The sequence below is a fragment of the Grammomys surdaster genome, unplaced genomic scaffold, assembly GCF_004785775.1.
Source record: "Grammomys surdaster isolate TR1022 unplaced genomic scaffold, NIH_TR_1.0 139, whole genome shotgun sequence".
Taxonomy (NCBI): Eukaryota; Metazoa; Chordata; class Mammalia; order Rodentia; family Muridae; genus Grammomys; species Grammomys surdaster.
Window position 1 is genome coordinate 13,600,979 of NW_021604597.1, and position 19,228 is coordinate 13,620,206.

The following is a 19,228-nucleotide window of genomic DNA, read 5'->3' on the forward strand; positions in this document are numbered from 1 at the left end:
GCAGCTCTTAGGTTTTGAGGCAGTAGTTCGCATGTGATCCTGATCTATCAATGGGAGTCTTTTCTGCATTATAGAAATTTACTTCATTTGGTTTCAGCTTTATCTTCAGTTTGTTCTTTCCCCTAATCTAAGGCACCTGGGCAGATTTGTACTAACCCAATAGCCACTATTAGTGAAAAGAAAATCTCACATAAATACCATATTTATTCTTTAACTGCTATTTAATTCACATCTGAAGAGTATGTACTTTTTACATAAAAATATGGGATATTCATCACAATGCATGGATTTTGGGAATCCACATTGGAGAGGTAGACTGAGGAGAGTTACCAAACCACTTGAGATCTCAGTTTCCTCTTTACTATTTAAGAATTACACATTTGCCATTCTGTACAACCCCTTCGAACTCTCCAGCTTCCTAAGATATGCAGACTCCTGTTTCTCAAACTTCAGTGTGCAAATGTAATACCTGAGGGGGCTTATTAAAATACAGGTCCTACTCAGTAAAGCTGCTGATTCTGTGTTTCTAGCAGGCTCCCAGGTGAAGCCTGCGCAGCTAGCTGGTTCTTAGACCACATTGTGAGAATCCAAAACTGTGTGTTTTTACAATGAAGGTTGAGAATCCTTAATCTGAAATCTAACCCCCAAAGCTGAAATGTTCCAAAATCTGAAGTTTTTTGAAGTTAGTATGATAAAAAAAAATGGAAAATTCCATACATAACATGGCCAAAATGCAGCTACACTAAAAATATTATATAAAACTATCTTCAGGCAACTTTTGATAAAATGTGTGTGTGTGTGTGTGTGTGTGTGTGATAGATAAATATTATTTATACTTTAATCTCATCTCCAAGCTATCTCATTATCTGTATGCAAATCTTTTAAAATCTGAAATAAAAAATATTCTGTTCCCAAATATTTTAAATAAAGAACCCTCAGTTTATGTGAATGTGAGAAAAGAAAGCTAATGAGCTCTGTGCCTTACAGCAACTGAAAACCTAGAATGTTTCCTGGCTCTTCTAGAAAAGATAAAGGCTTTGTAGGCAGTTCTGTAGTCAGTGATCCTGTTGGATCAGTCTCCTGAAGTTCCCTAAGTTGTGCCCTAACTAGCCACAGCATTTAGGCACCCTATATTCTATAGAGAAACACCTAGATTTCTAGCCTTTCTGTTACTGATCAGCCCCCAGAGAGTGTGTCCTAAATTGGATCACAGGCACTGCAGAATCAGGAGCTCCCTGGTGATATGACCTGAACTGGCATGAGAACTGGTAATCATTGCACAAAGTGGTTTTTTTAATCAGACTATGAAAAAAATGGGCCAAATACTTCAATGTTACAAAAAATACCATATGTGGATGTTTTGACACATCTAAAAATCACTCTAGGTGTTGAAGTGAAAATAATACAATAATAATAATGACAAGAACGTTTATTGATGCCCTACTAGGTCTCAATTGCTTTATTTGAAGTATCCACAACTCTCATAGAAACAGTATAAGCCACGTTTTTCTTTTGTACACATGGGGACTGTACTGGATAGTTTTATGTCAACTTGACTCAAGCTAGAGTCATTTGAGAGGGGGGACCTTAGCTGAGAAAATCCCTCCATAAGATCAGGCTGTAGGCAAGCCTCTAGAACATTCTCTTAATGAGTGATTGATATGATGGTCTTTGATATTATAAAAAAGTAGGATGAGCTGAAGGGGTTTGCAACCCATAGGAAGAACAGCAATATCAACCAATAAGAACCCCCCAGAGCTCCCAGGGACTAAACCACCAACCAAAGAGTACACATGGAGGGAACCATGGCTCCAGCTGCGTATGTAGCAGAGGATGGCCATGTCTGGCATCAATGGGAGGAGAGGCCCTTAGTCCTGTGAAGGCTCTATGCCCCAGTGTAGGGTAATGACAGGATGGGGAGGCAGGAGTCAGTGGTTGGGTAGGGGTGCACTCTCATAGAAACAGGGGGAAGGAGGATGGAACGGGGGTTTCCAGAGGGGAAACTAAGAAAGGTGATAACATTTGAAATATAAATAAATAAAATACCCAATAAAAAAGAAAAGAAAGTAGTAGAATGAGCAAGCCATGAGAAGCAAGCCAGTAGGCAGCACCCCTCCATGGCCTCTGCATCAGTTCCTGCCTCCAGGTTCTGGCCAGGTTTGAATTTTTGCTTTGAATTCCTTCAGTGGACTGTAATTCAGGATATCCAAACCAAATAAACACCCTTTCCTCCCCAGGTTGCTTTTGGTCATGGTGTTTCATCACAGAAATAGCAATCCTAACTAAGGCAGGGACTTAAATAACTGCCAAGGTCATATGTTCACATAAGATAGAGCTGAGAGCTGTCTACCTCTGACTGATGCCCATTAAATTCCATTTGCTTTTGCAGAAATAAGTGATTTCTCTGTCTCCATTTATGGTAGATAACCGTTGACTTACTTTTACCATTTATTTTGCCATTAATAGTATTTGTGGATTTTATTAATAAGGTTCTCTTTGAGGCAATGAGATCCAGTAAGCTAATATAATTATTAGAAAATATCAAAGGTATCCTCACAATACTTGTTAGGTTTATATCTAATGCAAAATGTAATTCCTCTATCTTAAGGAAGGCTAAGAAACAGATTTATTTCTTTTTCCCAGATAGCAAGAAACATAGTTTGTGGGGAGTAAGAATAATATATCAGAAATGTGAATTTTTATTTGATTTTTCATTATGAATCCAGAGAAAAATATGAATTTGTATTTTTTTAAGTAGATAGTGTCTTCAACAATAGGGTTTTTCTGTCAAGTTTTGGTGAGTAACCAAGACAAATGGTAATAGCTTGTATTGTTTTGAGGGTCTCTAGGATACCTCTGGCAAACAACTTGGGAGACAGTATCTCCCACGTAGCACCATGACATATAGAAATCAATCTGTTAATGACTGGGACTCATCTTTCTTACTGGTCAGCTCTCTTAATATCAGAAAGTACAATGTAGGCTTCTGGGGACAAAAGTCATCAACACTCTTCCCCAGCTGTGGACCCTGTGATATGCAATAATGACTGGCCTGACAAGATATGTCCATGAGTACAGTTGTGGCACCAATCACTTTTTGGTGAAGTTAAAGCCTGCTCAGTGTGAGGAAACAGATGCCTGGTACTCTCAATTTGACCAAGAACCAATGGTTAGAGAGCTCATAGATCATAGGTGTAAATCTGCTACTATTATTCTGCTAAATGAACATAGTGTCAAACTGCCTTCTAAATGTGTACTCTATACCCTTTGATCAAGACAACTCTCAGTCCTCATCAGAGAAGCTTCTTTGTTTATCAGATAGCAATCATGTAGAAAACCCCAACTGTATGAAGTACAGAGAATAAGTGTCTTCAGATTGCTCAGTCATTAATAGGATGTCTATATCACAATGCTACCCCAAGACTTGGAAAATATTTTGGAAGTGGGAGTGGGGATGAGGATGTGGGGGAAAGAGGGTAAGTTCCAGAGATCCAGGAGGAAACAGTGCCTTCCAGGCAGGACATGAATTCACAGCAGCTGTGGCTTCCTGCACAAGCCCTGTAAAGGTCAAGCCAGTTGATTTTCCAGCATTTTGGAGAGGGAGGTTCAAAAGCCCCTACCCCTAGCTGAGGAGCTTTGGACAATTGATGGCTTCTAGGGGACAAATAATCTGTTTTCTTTAGGGGTATGGTTCCTGGTAGTTTGATCACACTTCAGTGATAGGTCTGATGTGCATTCATGTGAGCAGCACAATTTAGGCTCAGATTATGAAAGAGAAGAAAGGAAATTGGAAGGATGAGGATGAGTCTAGACGGACTTAAGGGGAGGAATGTGGGCTGAAGAGAATACAAAATTACAATGCAATCATGTATTATGCATGTATGAAATTCTCAAAAGTAATAATACATATAATATGATATAATATATGATCTGATATAATATAATATTTTTATATAATGAAATTAGTTTGCTATTTGTTAAGCACCAAGGTAACAAAATCCAGTTTTGACAAATTATGTACAATAATTAATTGTCATGATAATTCAATTCCTATATCTTAAAATAGGCACAAAATTGAGATGTTTACTATTTTTTTATATTTTAGAGTTATTTCATAAGGTCATAGGTAAAAGATTATGAAGCAACCAAATGTTATGTAGTTGGAGTGATGGACTGTGGTGAGAAGAAACTAGTTCAGAGAGAAGAAGGAAGAATGTAAGATTCCTAGCTGCTGAGGAAGAGCTTGCTCCTGTGTCCTTTAAAAGGGATGATGTCAAATCACTTTGTGATGTCAATTCCGTTGAATAAATTTAAAATGATGATATAAGAAATTTTGAAAACAATAATTCAATATGCTAGGCATGTATCCTTGGCAACTATGTAATATATGACACACCATTGTGTACCTAGTATTTACCTTGATACTTAGTTTTAAGTGTTTGAAAGGAGAGGATACACAGGAAGTCTACATTTTACTCTGTAACCATGCTGCAGTAAAGTTGATGCTGATATTTGCTGAATTTAATACATAGTCAACATTCTAAGTATTTCACACATGTTTTATCAAAGGTTTCTAATAAAAGTATCCATAGTGTTCTGCTTACTAGTATTATTCACAAATAACCCCAAACTTAATGGTCATAATAAGGCAATGAGTAATTTAAATCACAGCCTTGGCCATTTGAATCTGAGCAGGGTATGAGCATGCATGGCTGACTTGGAGATGTCTTGTACAGTAAGTAGATATGAGGACTAATAACTAATCACTCAGTTGATGATGTCTGGGAAGTCATTCAGTTAGCAGCTGATGATGTCTGGGAAGTCAGCCGAGGCTGCTGGTCAGAGCACCTGTGTGATACTTTCTGGGATGGCAATATCTGGTAGACACATTCCCCAAGATAGTGGAAGTCTCCCGGAGTGAACTGCCCTATACTGTTGGGTAGAAACCTCATGGCCATCCCAATCTAACCATAGATGTAATATACTATGTCTTGCTCCATATTTTACTAATGAAAGCAGTCAGAGCGCTATATCCATGAGTAGGAAAACAATTCTACTCTACATACAAAGAAATGTAAGAGAAGTGAAAAGCTTTGAGATTCACATATTAAAACTGTGATAAATAGATATGTTTATCTATCTTATAGATAAGGAAATGAAAGTATTGAGGAGTTAAATAATACGTGCATAGTTGTATGTATATATATAAATTCTGTGCATAAAAACACTTGTCTGTCTATATCTCAATTACTCTCTTGTATCTGTTTTCTACCTTCATGTCTTGTGTGTGTGTGTGTGTGTGTGTGTGTGTGTGTGTGTGTAGTTAGATATGTAGATAAATAGATTACACATATGGGAGAAAATATGATATTTGTCTTTCTTGGTCATTTTGTTTGAATGATCTCTAGTTCCATCTTTTTTTTCCTGTAGATAACAACATACTTTTAATATTTTTATAGATGAATAAAATTCTATTATGTAACTTTAACAAAAATGTATTCCATTTACTTCCTGATGGGTTTCTATGATGGTTTCACCTTGGCTATTGTGAATAGTTTAGAGTCAATATCTGACTTAAGTCCAAGAATGTCTAACTAGCAATGTTGTCTCCAAAGTCTGCGCAGCTGAGAGCCTACAATGCATACTATGTTGCAAGAAATCTTGAATGATCAAAGAGATAAAGTCAATGTAAGACACCAAAAAGATTGCAGTCTGTCGGTGCTGGAAGTCCTGGTGACTGGTGCTTCATTCAGGTGGGACTGATTCTGGTAGTTGATATCAGCTGATTCCTTGAGCTTTCATATATGTTTTGGTCTCCAGTGGATTGTTGTTCATTTCTAAGCCTAGACTCAACATGAATGGCATTTCCCTAAACATAATATGACTGTTGTCATCTAATTCTTGGCTTAGATCAACTAATAACTGTATATAGTTCTCAAAAATGTTGGCATGCTTCTGAAGAGCTACTGTTCCTTCTATCTCTTCATTCCTTTCCTCTCTTGCCTTCCCAGAGCCTATAAGACCTTGCTGTATTTGTATGATTTTAACCAGTGCTATTGTCATAAGCAGGAAAATTCACATATATTCCCAGGCTCACACAGCACACACTGGGATAGGGGATAAATAGGAGGGACTTTGGGTGATTAGGGGAGTCAGGGGTTCATTATACCAGATAACTCTGTCCTGGGAATCTTGAGTGAGCAGTGGTATCATGGATATCATGGCTCTTCTGAGACAGAACACAGGTCATATATCCTTGAGAAAGCTTGGGTCCTATCCATGTGTCTTAATCAAAAATGCATTAACTAAACTCTCCTTTCTTCAGAGCTAGTTTTCACATGCGCTAAACATACATAGGCATAGACACATACAAATACATATGTACACATAAACACATCCCTATTTCTTCCTCTGACTCCTTCACTTCAACTCTAGCTGCAAATCCAATTGTAAAATGATGTTCATGTCTTCCATGAATTATAAAAAGCTGAAGGGTCAATTGTTGGACTCAGCTGTGGTAGGCTTACTGTTCTTACAAAAGGAATCAAAAGACACCTGGTATATATTGTATGGTTTGGTGACATTCAGAGAGCATTCTGCTCCTAATGGAATGTGAAATTCACCCAATATTTCATTTTACAGCTTAGCCAAAAGGTTAGGTGATTTGTCTCATGCATTGAGACTCTGATTGGAAGAAATTCACATTAAAACTTTCAAAACTCCAAAAAGAGCTGATGGGTCTCAAGAGGGCTTTTATATTAAAAAAAAAAAAAAGTAACTCTACTATGGCAATGGAATATAATTTACCCAAATCTTATTGTCTAAGGTAAATTTACCATTGTTGAATGAAGCCATGTTACTAACTTTAAGGCAGATATACTTTATAAACTTCAGAATTACAAAGTTTTGGAGACTTGCTCTTGAATTTCCATATTTCCAAGAAGTGACAGGTAGTGGCCGCCTTTCCTCTCCACCAGGAAACTTTAGAGGTAGATAGCCTTTCATCCCAAGTGCAGCAGGCTCAGTTACAGGTCCCTGACAGGATAAGGTTAAGGTGGGGGGCGGGAAGGCAGGGCAGCAGAGGGAGACAGAAGCAGAAATCAATTCAAATTACTTTAATGACAGTCTCTTAGCCTCTTCCCAGACAGGCAGACAGGAACTTCCAGGATGCTAGCAGCCCGCACAGGCGCTGCAGGGAGTCAGATCTCCGAAGACAGCAGCAAGTTCAGAAAGCAGTCTGGCCTTTCTTCAGGGGGGAAAGACAGATCTCCCAAGAAAGCCCCCGAGAATGTCAAAGACAGCAGCCTCAGCCCCTCTGGGCAAAGCCAGCTCAGGGCAAGGCAGTTGGCCCTGCTGCGGGAAGTGGAGATGAACTGGTACCTAAAGCTCTGCGAACTGTCGAGCGAGCACACCACCGCACACACCACCGGGATGCCGCACAGGTGAGTGCTTAAAGATGGGGACATCATCCCCCAGCAGCGGGATCTGGAGAGCAGGTGCCTTGTCGTTCCTTTTCGGTTCCTTCTCCCGCTGTGAAATCGTAGTAGCAGCTCTCACAGCGGGACGGGATGCTTTGCGATTCAGAACTTGTACAACAAAAGGCAGGAACTTGGTGCAATAATAAGCAAAGCTCTCGGGATTGAGACTCAGAAAACATCTTTTGGGAAGCCAGTAATGAGCTTACTGGGGGAGAGTCGAAATTTTTCTCTAGGAAAAAAAAATCTGAAGAATTCGGAGATTGTATTTTTTAAAAGTCTCTTTTCCAAAGAATGAAACACTATTGCAGTCTACCTGCATTTCCTTTACCTTGGGAAATAGGGCATGGGGAGAGGGCTTTCTGAGCTGTTTTGAAAGTTGAATAGTGTTAACTTGCTGGATGAAGGTTCAGTCAGATGGTTGAAGAGGGATGCAGAGCAGGATGTATTGACAATCATATACCTCAAGAGTTGAGACATGTAACACAAGGAGAAAGGGGTACTTTTTTTTTTTTACAAAATGTAAATACAAACCAATTTTCTGAAGATTGTCTTTCTCTTCTTTCCTCAGCCTGGGCTTTGCATATCAGTAAGGAAGGATAGTTTCATTAAACTCACTGCAGCAAGGCAACCTGCACTGAATACAATGTCTGAAGTCCTGAAACCCAAATGTACTTATTTCCTATAAGTTGTATTAAGAAATCTCCTTGGAAATAGAGATAATTTCGCAAGAAAAGCAATGGTGAAGTAAGCCCAGAAGTTTTTATTAAATGATAATAAAATTTCAATAGAAAAAAAATTTAATGAAATAGCCAAAATATGTCTTATGCTAAGACTACAGCATACTATGTCAAAATATCTAGTATGCTTTTAGCAACTTCCATGTGTGTTTGTTGTGTGGTGTTTGTATGTGTGTGTGTATGTGTGTGCATGTGAGTATGTGAGCATGTGTGCATGTGACTCTTCACGGATGATATGTTTTGCATGTTTGTGATAAGTACTGTTTATATGTGATATGTGCATATGTGATTATCTTTTTGTATGTTGTGTGAATATGTGTGGTATGTGTTTGTGGTGTGAGTGTGTTTGGTTGTGTACTCCATGCACATGAGTATACAAGTATGCAGGGAGGCCAGAGCATGACATCAGCTTTCCTTCTCCATCACTCTTTTCCTTCCTACCTTGTGACAGAATCTATCACTGTACCAGAAGTTTGTCATTTTTACTAGGCTGGCTGACCAGGAGCTGCCTGTCTTTGCCCCCAAACTGCTGGGGTTACAGCACATATAGCCCGCCTGATGCTTTACATGGGTGCTTGAACTCAGGACTGAACACTTTCAGAGCAAATGCTCTTATCCACTGAGCCCTTTTCCCCAGCTTCCATTGTTCTATCTCTAATTCAAAGGGAAACCTCTAAAGCAGTTGAATTATATAGTGGTGCATATACTCTAGAAACTTTGGACAACACAATTCAAAATGCCTCGACATATTTACATTTCCCTTTTTCCATGGCAGTAATAAAATAGATGTTTCCAGATGTAAGTCACTATTGAAAAAAATCAGCACATAAAATGCAGGATGAAGTAAATCTTCTAGAAATGCCTAGGAATTAGATGTAGTGTTCCCAGCCAGGATGACCTGTCTGAGCTCTTGAATAGACTCTGATACTTGCAATTGTGTGGGGAGGGGTGGGGAGGGGGTTAGGTCAGTGACAGGGAGCTTGGGGAAGGGACAGTCTCATTTAAGGAAAGCTTGAGGGAGCATGTGCTCACTAGAAATTCATCTCCTTACATAACCAGTATCCCAAATCATTGTATATCTCTCATGTCTAAAAAGCTATTATTACAGGGCCTCTGGGGGAAGTTAAGTGATAAGGTAAACCCTTGATAATGATTTCTTTCCCTGACATATTCCTTGACTTATGCTAAAGCTGCTACTTTCCATAAGGAGTATGATACAAGACCACAAATTCCCTGCTGTTATCTGACACTGAAGTAACATTTACCAAGTCAGAGTGAAATATCGGTTAAGCTAATGAGGTTTAGTGAGAAATTTGGAGAGAGAAAAAAAAACTGCTCTTTGCTGTTCTGCTTAAACAATAACTATCCCTGTTGTCAGGAAAGACTGGGTAAGACATAGTTTGAGATTATTGCACTCTTCAGGGCAATACCATTTAACTGTTGATTGATACCTGCTTAGTGAGTGTGTTGAAATTGTCAAGGTCTTTTCTATTGAACACCATCAGAACAGAATATGCCCATCTATCCTTTATTTTGCAATATGATTGCTACCAGGTTGGGGGGTGGGCATTAGAGCATGCAGTTGGCACTTGGCACTTAGTTCAATTCTAACTTAGATGAATTTGCTGAAGATCTCAGACTTTGTGTAGGTCAGAAGACCAAGACTGTTCCCTGCTTTTGTAACTGCCAGTATGGGAAGCACCCAGTTCTGATGAGTCTCCTAAACAATGACTAATTAGGTAATATTTCACACTTTAATGCTCATGTTGGGATCCAAATCCCTGAGCTACCCTGGTGTTCAGATTAGCTGTCAGGAAGTTATGAAAAGTTCTTATGGATTTGCAATGTGTTTTCCTCAAATAGTTTGACTCTCCTGATAGTTCTCCTTTAGACTTATATGTAATTTATAAATGTGCCTAACGTTTAAAGAAAATACCTGAAACATTATGCCTCTGTGAAATATTGTTTACATAGCAGAACATGCAATGTGTTGAGGAGAATATAAAGATGCCACATATTGCAGTTGAGAAGAATTCGATGGGCATCAGTAAGGACTTAGTGTACTCTGACTCTGATTCCCTTCCTGGAAAAATGGAAATAAAATATTGTATAGAGAGTTCATTCCAGCTCATGCTGGATTGTTTTATACCTGGATCTCACAACAACCTGCATTTTGAAGGAACTGATCAGGGGAAAGCGTTAGAAGAGGAAGCAGGGCTCAAGATTCCTGGTGCATTTATTTAATAAACAAATATAGGAAGAAGGACAGGGAATGCAGATGTAAAAATAGCCCTGTTCCCTTTCCTGGGCTGTGTGCACATGGGATTACACAATAAAACAACCTAATAAAATTTGCTTCATATTGACTGATTGTGCATTTCAGAGCTGCCTGATGATGGTGATATTGGATATATTTATCATCTGTGGCAGCTTGTTACTTTCCTGCCAAATGAGAATAGAGCAGGGGCCAGAGCTCTGCAGTTAGAGGCAAAATTTGACTTTTCCTCTTTTCCCCCTCATATGCTACTTGTTTTGTTTGTTTGATTGCTTGTTTACTTGGTTTTTGTCAGGTTGACAAAAACTTGGGTTATCTGAGAAGAGGGAAAATCAGCTGAAGAATTGTCCCCAGCAGACTGGCCAGTGGGCAAGACAGTGGGGCATTTTCTTCATTGATGAGTGATGTGGCCAGGGCCAGCTCACTGTGGGAGGTGCCACCATGGGCAGTGCCACACCTGGGCAGGTGTTCCTGGGGTGTATAAGAAAGCTGACTAAGCAGACCATGAGGAAGAAGGCAGTAAGCTACATTTGTCTAAACCATTGCTTTAGTTCCTGCCTCCGAAGTATCTGCTTTCAGCTCCTGGTCTGGCTTCCCACCATGCTAGTTTATGATGTGAAAGTACAAGCCAAATAAATCCTTTTCTCTGCAAGTCGATTTTGGTCAACTGTTTTACCATAGCAACAGAGAAGCCAAGTAGAACACCATGTAATTGTGGACATGACTTTTTAAATTTTATTTATTGTTTTAAAATAGATTTTCCGAACACAGAAGTAATCTTTGGACTTTGCCAAATGTTTTAAAAATAGATAAATGTAAGCAAGAGAGCTAAGAGATAGTGGATACTGTGTTGACAGGCAAGCATGAGAACCTGAGTTAGAATCCCGAGCACTAACATAAAAATATGAAGCTCCAGAAGCACATCTTCACCTCTGGATTGGTGGAAACAGGAGAACTTGACCTGGCTGGACAGCCCAGTCTAGCCAAACTGTAAGTTCCAGATCCAGTGACAGACTGTTTCAAAGAGGAAATATGGGGCACAGAGATCACCCAGTGACTAAAGATGCTTACTTTGTAAGCATGGGGACTTGAATTTGATATCAGCACCAATGTAAAAGTCTGCATGGCTGTGCATGCATGCATGTTGCCCCAGTTTTAGTGCAGGATAGAGACAAAGGGGAACAAAGGCAAATGCTGAGAGCTCCCTGGCCAGCTCAATGGGAGATGCTGCCTTAGAGCAACAAGATAAAGACTAATTCAGAAACGGCACACAACGTCTTGCTCTTTTGTGGTCAAAGAAATGGAAACTCAAAAAGTTAATCACACATACCTAACAATTTTTTGAAATACAAAACTCAGTGATTTTATGGACTGGAGAGATGGCTCAGTGGGTAAAGGCGTTTGCTGTCAAGACTGATGACCTGGAACCCACATGGAGGACGAAGGGCTGGCTCTTGTGTGTTGTCCTTTACCGACCACACATACAACATGATATACCCTATAGATAGATAGATAGATAGATAGATAGATAGATAGATAGATAGTAGAAAGGGGAAATATTGGGAGCAGAAGGGTTCAAGCAGATAGTAGAGTGATGAAGATGTAAGAGAGGACTGAGGAAGAGTTAACTAATATAAAGAGTGTATGAACAAGCTACATGCGAACCTATGATCTTACAACCCAAGTAAAAATATAATAAGGAGGATAGTAGGACATATGCTGTGAAAGAACAGGACAGACATATGGAAAGCTAAAGGTTTGAGTAGGAATGGGTGGATGGGGCAGAGGACTGGGAGAAAGGGGAAGAGGGACAGAGGGTGGGTTAACCAAAACAGAATTTATGAAGAAGTCATATAAAGCCCTACTTGTTTGTAAGCTAATTAAAGATACAATTATTTAAAATAAGTCTGAACAGTGATGCCTTATATTAGTGAACTTTTCCCAGAGACATTATTAAAGGAAAGTCTTAGTGCCAGGGACCAGCTACCCTGCCATGAGTTATTGGTCAGTAAGTCTTGGAGACACTCCAAACAGTATGGGCTATTCAGATTGCTTTTGGCTACCTACCATAATTAGATTGTATAACCTTAGTGCTGAATATACCACACACTTTGGTTGCAGAACACAGAAATTAATCTTGAACTAACTAGAAAACTCTTCGCTTGTTGGGTATCTTTCTTTCATAATGCTGAAAGGTGCTGTTTTGTTTTGTTTGTTTTGTTTTTGGTTAGGGGAAAAAAGACATCAGTGGTCTTATGTAGCACTGGATCCTTCATATTATGACACTGATCTGTTCTCATGATGTGCCCACTGGCCCAAAAGTGGCAAAATGCTTTATAGGTTGTAATAGTTTGAATGAGGATGGTTCCAGAAGTTCATATATTTGAATACTTGGTCCCCAGTTGGTGGAACTATTTTGGGAAGGATTAAGAGGTGTGGACTTGCTGGAGGAGGTATATCACTGGGGTAATATTTCAAAAGACTCATGCTATTCTGAGCCTGTTTCTCTTTGCCTCCTACTTTTGGATCAAGATATAAGCTCTTAGCTGTTCCTGCTGCCATATCCTTGCTCCACCATCATGGACTATAACTGCTCGAAACTGTAAGTCTCAAATGAAGTACTTTTTTATAAGTTGCCTTGGAGTTTTATCATAGCAATAGAACAGTGCCTAAGACAAGAAGCAACCAATTGCTTTCTTGATTAGATTTTAGGCCTGCTGCACAGGAGGGAAACATGGTCAAAACCCATGGTTATGTAAACTATAGGCCCTAGGGGAAAATCTATTGATGCTGTTTTTCTAAAAAGGTCACATTATTAAGCTACCTGCTACATGTTTATGTTTATATATTGCTTTCTGTTGCTATAATAAAACACTAAACAAACGTAAGTTAGAAAGGAAAGATTTATTTGGCTTACAGGTTGCTGTCCATTGTCAAGAACTGGCCAAGGTAGGAAGTTGGAACTTTGAACAAGAACTGAATCAGAGGCCATGGAGGAATTCTGCTTTACTAGATTGCTCCTCAGGATCATGTTCATCTATCTTTCTTATATCTCTCAGGACCATCAGCTCAGTTGTAGTACAACACAAAGTGGCCTGGGCCCTCCTGTATCTATCATCAATCAAGAAATGTTCCCATGTACCAATATAATTGAGGCTTTTCTCAGTTGAAGTTTCTTCTTCAAATAACCCAAGATTGGGTCAAGTTGACAAAAACTAAAGAGCATCATATGCATAGACTTGTACTGCTTTCAACCTTTGTCATAGAAGCTTCTTATTGCAATGGGTAGTGGTTAACGCAGACAGTCATGACATTCAAAGCGCTGAGAATAAGGGATTGTGAGTACTTAACTCTCACAGATTCAACCACATCGACCCTCCCCATTATCACCACCACCAAAGCTCAAGGAGCATCCCAGAAGAAGAGACAGAAAGAATGTAAGAACTAGAGAACTGGAAGGAGTACTTTGCTGTCCTATGGCTATGATATGTTTGCTACACATGTGAACTCACAACACAAGACCTGCAAAGACCAAGCCATCAAAAAGGGATAAAGGAATCCTCAGACTCAAATTGAGGAGATAATTGATGGTTGCTGGGAGAAGGAGAGTCACTTTTATTTAGAGCTGTGGCCACTAGTGTGTTTGCCCATGCCCCATTGCCTGCACCTTATGTGCATACAGGCGGCACTAGTTAGACTCAGAGTTTAAAACTAAATAAATAACTTTGAAAGGAGGCCATGATATTGGGAGTGTCCTGGAGGGTGTTAGAGGGAAGTGAATAAAGGTGAATATGATCATGATACATTGTTTATGCATACAAAATTTTCAATGGATAAATTTAAGGTATCATACTTTTGAAAAGGAGATGACTACCGTTGTAAACAAGTGTGCTGAGACAAGCGAATTAAAATTCAAAGGAAAGAAGAGTGCATTTTGTTTTTATTTTCATACTTTGCTTGGAACTGAGACATAACCCATATTATGCATGGTCTATGTGACAAAGTCTTAACAAAGAGGACTAAGAGTTAGTGACTCTAAAGGTGTCTAGCAAGAATGTGTCCTTCACCCAGTACCTGAGTGTTGAGCACCCTGCTCTGCTCAATTAAGATTCCATCAGGTATGGAGAGGAATACCATCCTCCTGAGCAAAAGGGAGTTGAGGTCAGGATACAAAGAGGTTTTTAAATACCAGCAGAATTAGCATTCCAAATCAGATCAGTCTGAGCCTATTAAGTGGAAATGACTGGAGTAGTTCAGTATTCACCACACAAACATGTGGGTGGAAATTTAGTTACAGCATTCTGATAGAGAGTTCACCTTGTAATTCATATTCCTTATGATCTAGGACAGTGATTTACTGAGCTGCATCCTAATGTTGCTCTGACTGTTACCAGAACTACTTGAATTCCCAGAATTTGTTCACCTCCATAGGTTTCCAGAAGGCGAGACAAGATTCTTGGCACAGGCAGTTCTCAAGACGAGTTTTGGTAGACTTGGTTTCAGCCAGCAGAGCAACAAATGATCCCAGAGCTTAGAAGATTCTGGCTCCATTTGTGAAAGACTTGAGATTATGAAGGAAAGTTATGCAAGAAGATAATCTCAAATATCAATCATGAGATCAGTGAATAACATGTACCAGTTTGATTGAGCACTGATTGAGAACCTTGTCTATGCAAGGTGACACGAAGATGAATTACTACAAAATCTACATGTACACAAGAGAAATGCTATAGAAGAGAGGTCAGAGAATTAAGAGGAGGGATCTGGGTCCCTGGCAGGAGTGACTGTATCTGGACTTGGATGATGTGCACAGCTTGAACAGCAGGTGATGGGTATCAAATACAGGTGTTGGTTTTGGCAATGAAAAGTGTTGGGGTAGGGGTAGGGGTAAAATCTGTTCTGTGTGTAATAAGTCAAATGTCCATCTGCCATGTCCTCTCTCTACAAGCCATGGCTAGATCCCTTTGGATTTGGAATAGAAAGGCCTAGGTTTAAATCATGGTAGTGTCTCTGATACATAAATGGAGGTAGAGTCATACATTCTCCTCATGTTTGAGTTTCTTGCTTCTTGCCCCACACATGTTTAACAAGGGGCCAGATGAGGATGATCAATCACATGGACTATCAAACAGCTGGATCAATGGAGTGTGCCACAAACTTCATTGTGTCTTCTTCCAGCTTTTTTTTTCCTACGTGACTTTTTTTCTATCAAAAGAATCTATACAGAGGCATTGAAGTGGTATTTCCTGCTAGGTGAACTGAACTTGATTTTATTAATTGCATTTGAGGTAATGCTTGGCCAGGTCTATCCCATCTGAATTCCAAGAAGGGTAGATGGAAACAACCACCCTGCCCTTCCCAGTGCTCGTCACTAACTAAGTGGCAAGCCAGAAACTGTTGCTTTGCCAGAAACTCTTCCTGTTGACTTCTATGCTTTTGTTTCATGGGAAGGAGGCATTACACGGGGCTGAGGAACACTTATTCATGTTCCATTGGTGATGATAGCTGAAGCCATACTCCTTCAGTAACAGCCTTCCAGATATATTAAATGCCATCAAGCCTCAATCTTGCAGGCTTCGAGAAGAATCTGCACTCTATAGTAAGAGAAGTTAACAGTTTTGTGTGCAAGCACACACATTATAACCTATATGCAAAGGGAGAGTTGCCAAACATCTCTTTAGTTGCCAGAAATTGAAACTGGGCTTCCATCCAGACTTGTGGCTCTGGTCCCTAATTGAGGAAGTGCTCCTGATGCTGATTATAGGGGTTACACAAATACGTTTTACCCAATGAAGCCATTAATCATAAAGCTGCCCCTAGCTGCTAAATCCTGACATATTAGTGACCTGATATGGGAATGTTTTAATTTTCAAGCCCAGTCATGAGTCTGGAGGTCCACATGGATGTGACCTGAGGTGAGAGCTCTGTCATTTTTTACCTTTGTTTTTCTTAGATGGCTTGAGCATTGGCATCAATTGATCAGATAGAAAGGAGAAAGGAAGGAAACGCATGGAGGATGCTGGGCCTGTAAATGTTATTTGTGAGGAAAAGTTACAGTGGGTGGACTTTTGTCACATGACTACACTTAACTGAATAGAATGCTGGGACTTGTCGTCCAAATGAATGCTTAGGAAGAAAGAGAAATGGACATGTTGCAGCTAGCCAGTCTCTAGCACCAGGCAGTGGTTTAAGCAAACAACATGAATTTTGCAATTCCTTTTAACAAGGAGATATCTCTATTACCCTTTAGTTTTAACAGTATTCCTTTCATTCAAAGATTGACCTTTCCTTGGGCACATGGTAGGTCAATCTCTTTAAGCCTCCCTTCTTAGATTTCAACTTTCCTGTTTTGCTGAGAAGGTTGATGACACTTCAGAAAACTGTAGAAGGTGATCTGATACCAGGTTGGCAGGGTCATGGGACACTGATGAAGTAAACATTCTTCGATGTCTATCCATGGACACTGCTCTCCTTCTGCATTTCTCAGTTCCACGCAGCCCTAATGCTCACATGAGGGTTGCTGAGCCTCCCTGCATCTCATGTTCCCTTCTTCCTCCTTTGAATTGTCAGAGGTCACGTTGGTAGTGGAGCAGCCCCTTACTTTCCATGGCAACAGCCACAGCCTCTGGCGCCAGACACACAGGCTGGCATCTCATGAGACAGGATCAGACACACGGAAACATAAGTCAGATAGCATGGGTCCAGAGCCAGGCAACCTGTTGATTCAGTCTGTTATTTCAGAACCATCAAAGCATGGGCTTGTAAGAGAAGTGTCTTGGTTAGTATGTCCACCCAAATGACATTTACTATGTGTGTTTTTTTTTAATAGAATAACCTGCAGGATGCTTGGTGTCAGTCAAACTATCCTTTCAGTTGCCAGAAACAGGATACAGTGTGTTTTTTGTATGCAATAGCATTTAGGAAAACTATATATCCTTAAGGATACTAGTCATTCCTAGTCTGACTCACTACTTTCAATCAACATGTGTGTGTATGTGTGTGTAAATGTGTGAGTGTATGTGTGTGTGTGTGTGTGTGTGTGTGTGTCTGTGTGTATAGAATAGTGAGGACTCTGAGAATAACTGCTTATGACAATTTTAGTTTATGTTCAAAGGACCTTGTTTTAGTACAAATCTCTCTCATTTACAATTCTTTACTAAAAAAGCAAAACAAAGTACATTTCATAGCTTAATATTCACATTTCATTTGATTACAATGAATTTGAATCTTAAGTATGAAGTAAACTGAAAAAAAGGGGGAGGGCTATTAAGCTATTTAATTTCCTCTAAGGCTAAGTAGCTGTTAATCAATATAAGCAATCCACAAGCAAGATGTGCTAAAAGCTTCCTCTGTCTGGAAGCTTAGTAATTTGAATGATGAGACTATCCAAATAATAGTTACTTGTTAAGCAAAACATTGAGTTATTAAGCCTGTTTGTAGTATTTTACATTCTGGATGTAAATGATAGAAAGCATTAAGTTTACATGTGTTTTAAAGTATTTTCTGTTACATACATTTCCCATGATACTTGTCTTTAGAACTAATGAGGGAGAAAGAAAGAAAGAAAGAAAGAAAGAAAGAAAGAAAGAAAGAAAGGAAGGAAGGAAGGAAGGAAGAAAGAGGGAGGGAGGAAGGAAGAAAGAAAGGAAGGAAGGAAGGAAGGAAGGAAGGAAGGAAGGAAGGAAGGAAGAGAGAGAGAAAAAAAGAATAAAAAATCAAAAACAAAACAAATGTACATTCCAGGATGTTCTTTCATTAGTATATGTGTAATATTAAAATAATCTCTAGTAATCACTCTAGAAAATTAATTCACTAAAAAGATTTCAACATTATCATAGTCTAGTTTTAGAAACACCAGGATTATTCAGGAAGGCCTCTTGTCCAAACAACCTTCGAGTGTTTTCAGTGACCCAAGACAATGTAAATGGGTGTGACATTACAAGTGGTGTAGTAAGTTCTATAAAAATATGAAGTGATTCATTTTGGAAGAGTACAGTGATGGGAGAAAATATGAGGGAAAATAGCATACAAACTGCACCATTGCAACAGGTTTTAACCGAGACCACAGCATTTTGTGCCAGTGACATGCAGGTAGGATAGGAGGATCGTTGAAAGAGAAGCAGCTAAGAGCAAAGTTGACCCTCTTAGGCTACGGCACCAAACTAGTGTTAATTGGAAAAAACCTTGGTAAAGTGGGTGGATAAGAATTCTAAAAAGAGAAAACAAGATTCTATGCATCTGACTTTGAGGCATAATAAGACTTTCACCAAAGTCATTTTCCAGTAGCCGAAACTTAAAGTATTAAGGCTTTCATGAATAATTTGACAAGTCTAGTTTATCATAGTGGTTGTTGACTACTGTGCTATGTTAAAATTACCCCTGTCTTGGAAGAAGGAGTGAAGAGATTATACAAGCTGAGGGTTCCTGAAGACTTCTGTAGAAAAGTATTTTCTCAGCATGGCATAGTGGTATGCTCACGCACTCCTTGCAGATGTGGTTAGCTGCCTAAGACAGACACATGCCTGTGCCCGCCACAGTTCATTGTGAAAGAGGATAGGGCTCATGTGGCCCAACCCCTCCTGAGAGAATATTCATAGGTGATGATGACTGGAGGAAGAGGTGTCACACTTTTGGGGATGTCACCATTAATAAGTTACCATGCTTCAGTGGATAACCTCCTACCCATGCTCAGTCTCACACACATATGCAGAGAGAGAGAGAGAGAGAGAGAGAGAGAG

General features: G+C 39.5%; 1 protein-coding gene across 2 annotated transcripts in view; it reads left to right on the forward strand.

The window, feature by feature from the left end:
• Nucleotides 1–7,167: 7,167 nt before the first annotated feature.
• The window catches only part of LOC114617876 (voltage-gated potassium channel subunit beta-1), a 390,507-nt gene continuing 378,446 nt past the window's right edge, over nt 7,168–19,228 (forward strand). For both annotated transcript variants that reach the window (XM_028763547.1, XM_028763548.1), the window contains exon 1: nt 7,168–7,442. In XM_028763547.1, the coding sequence (XP_028619380.1) occupies nt 7,168–7,442 (275 nt within the window). The remainder of the gene's footprint in view (nt 7,443–19,228) is intronic.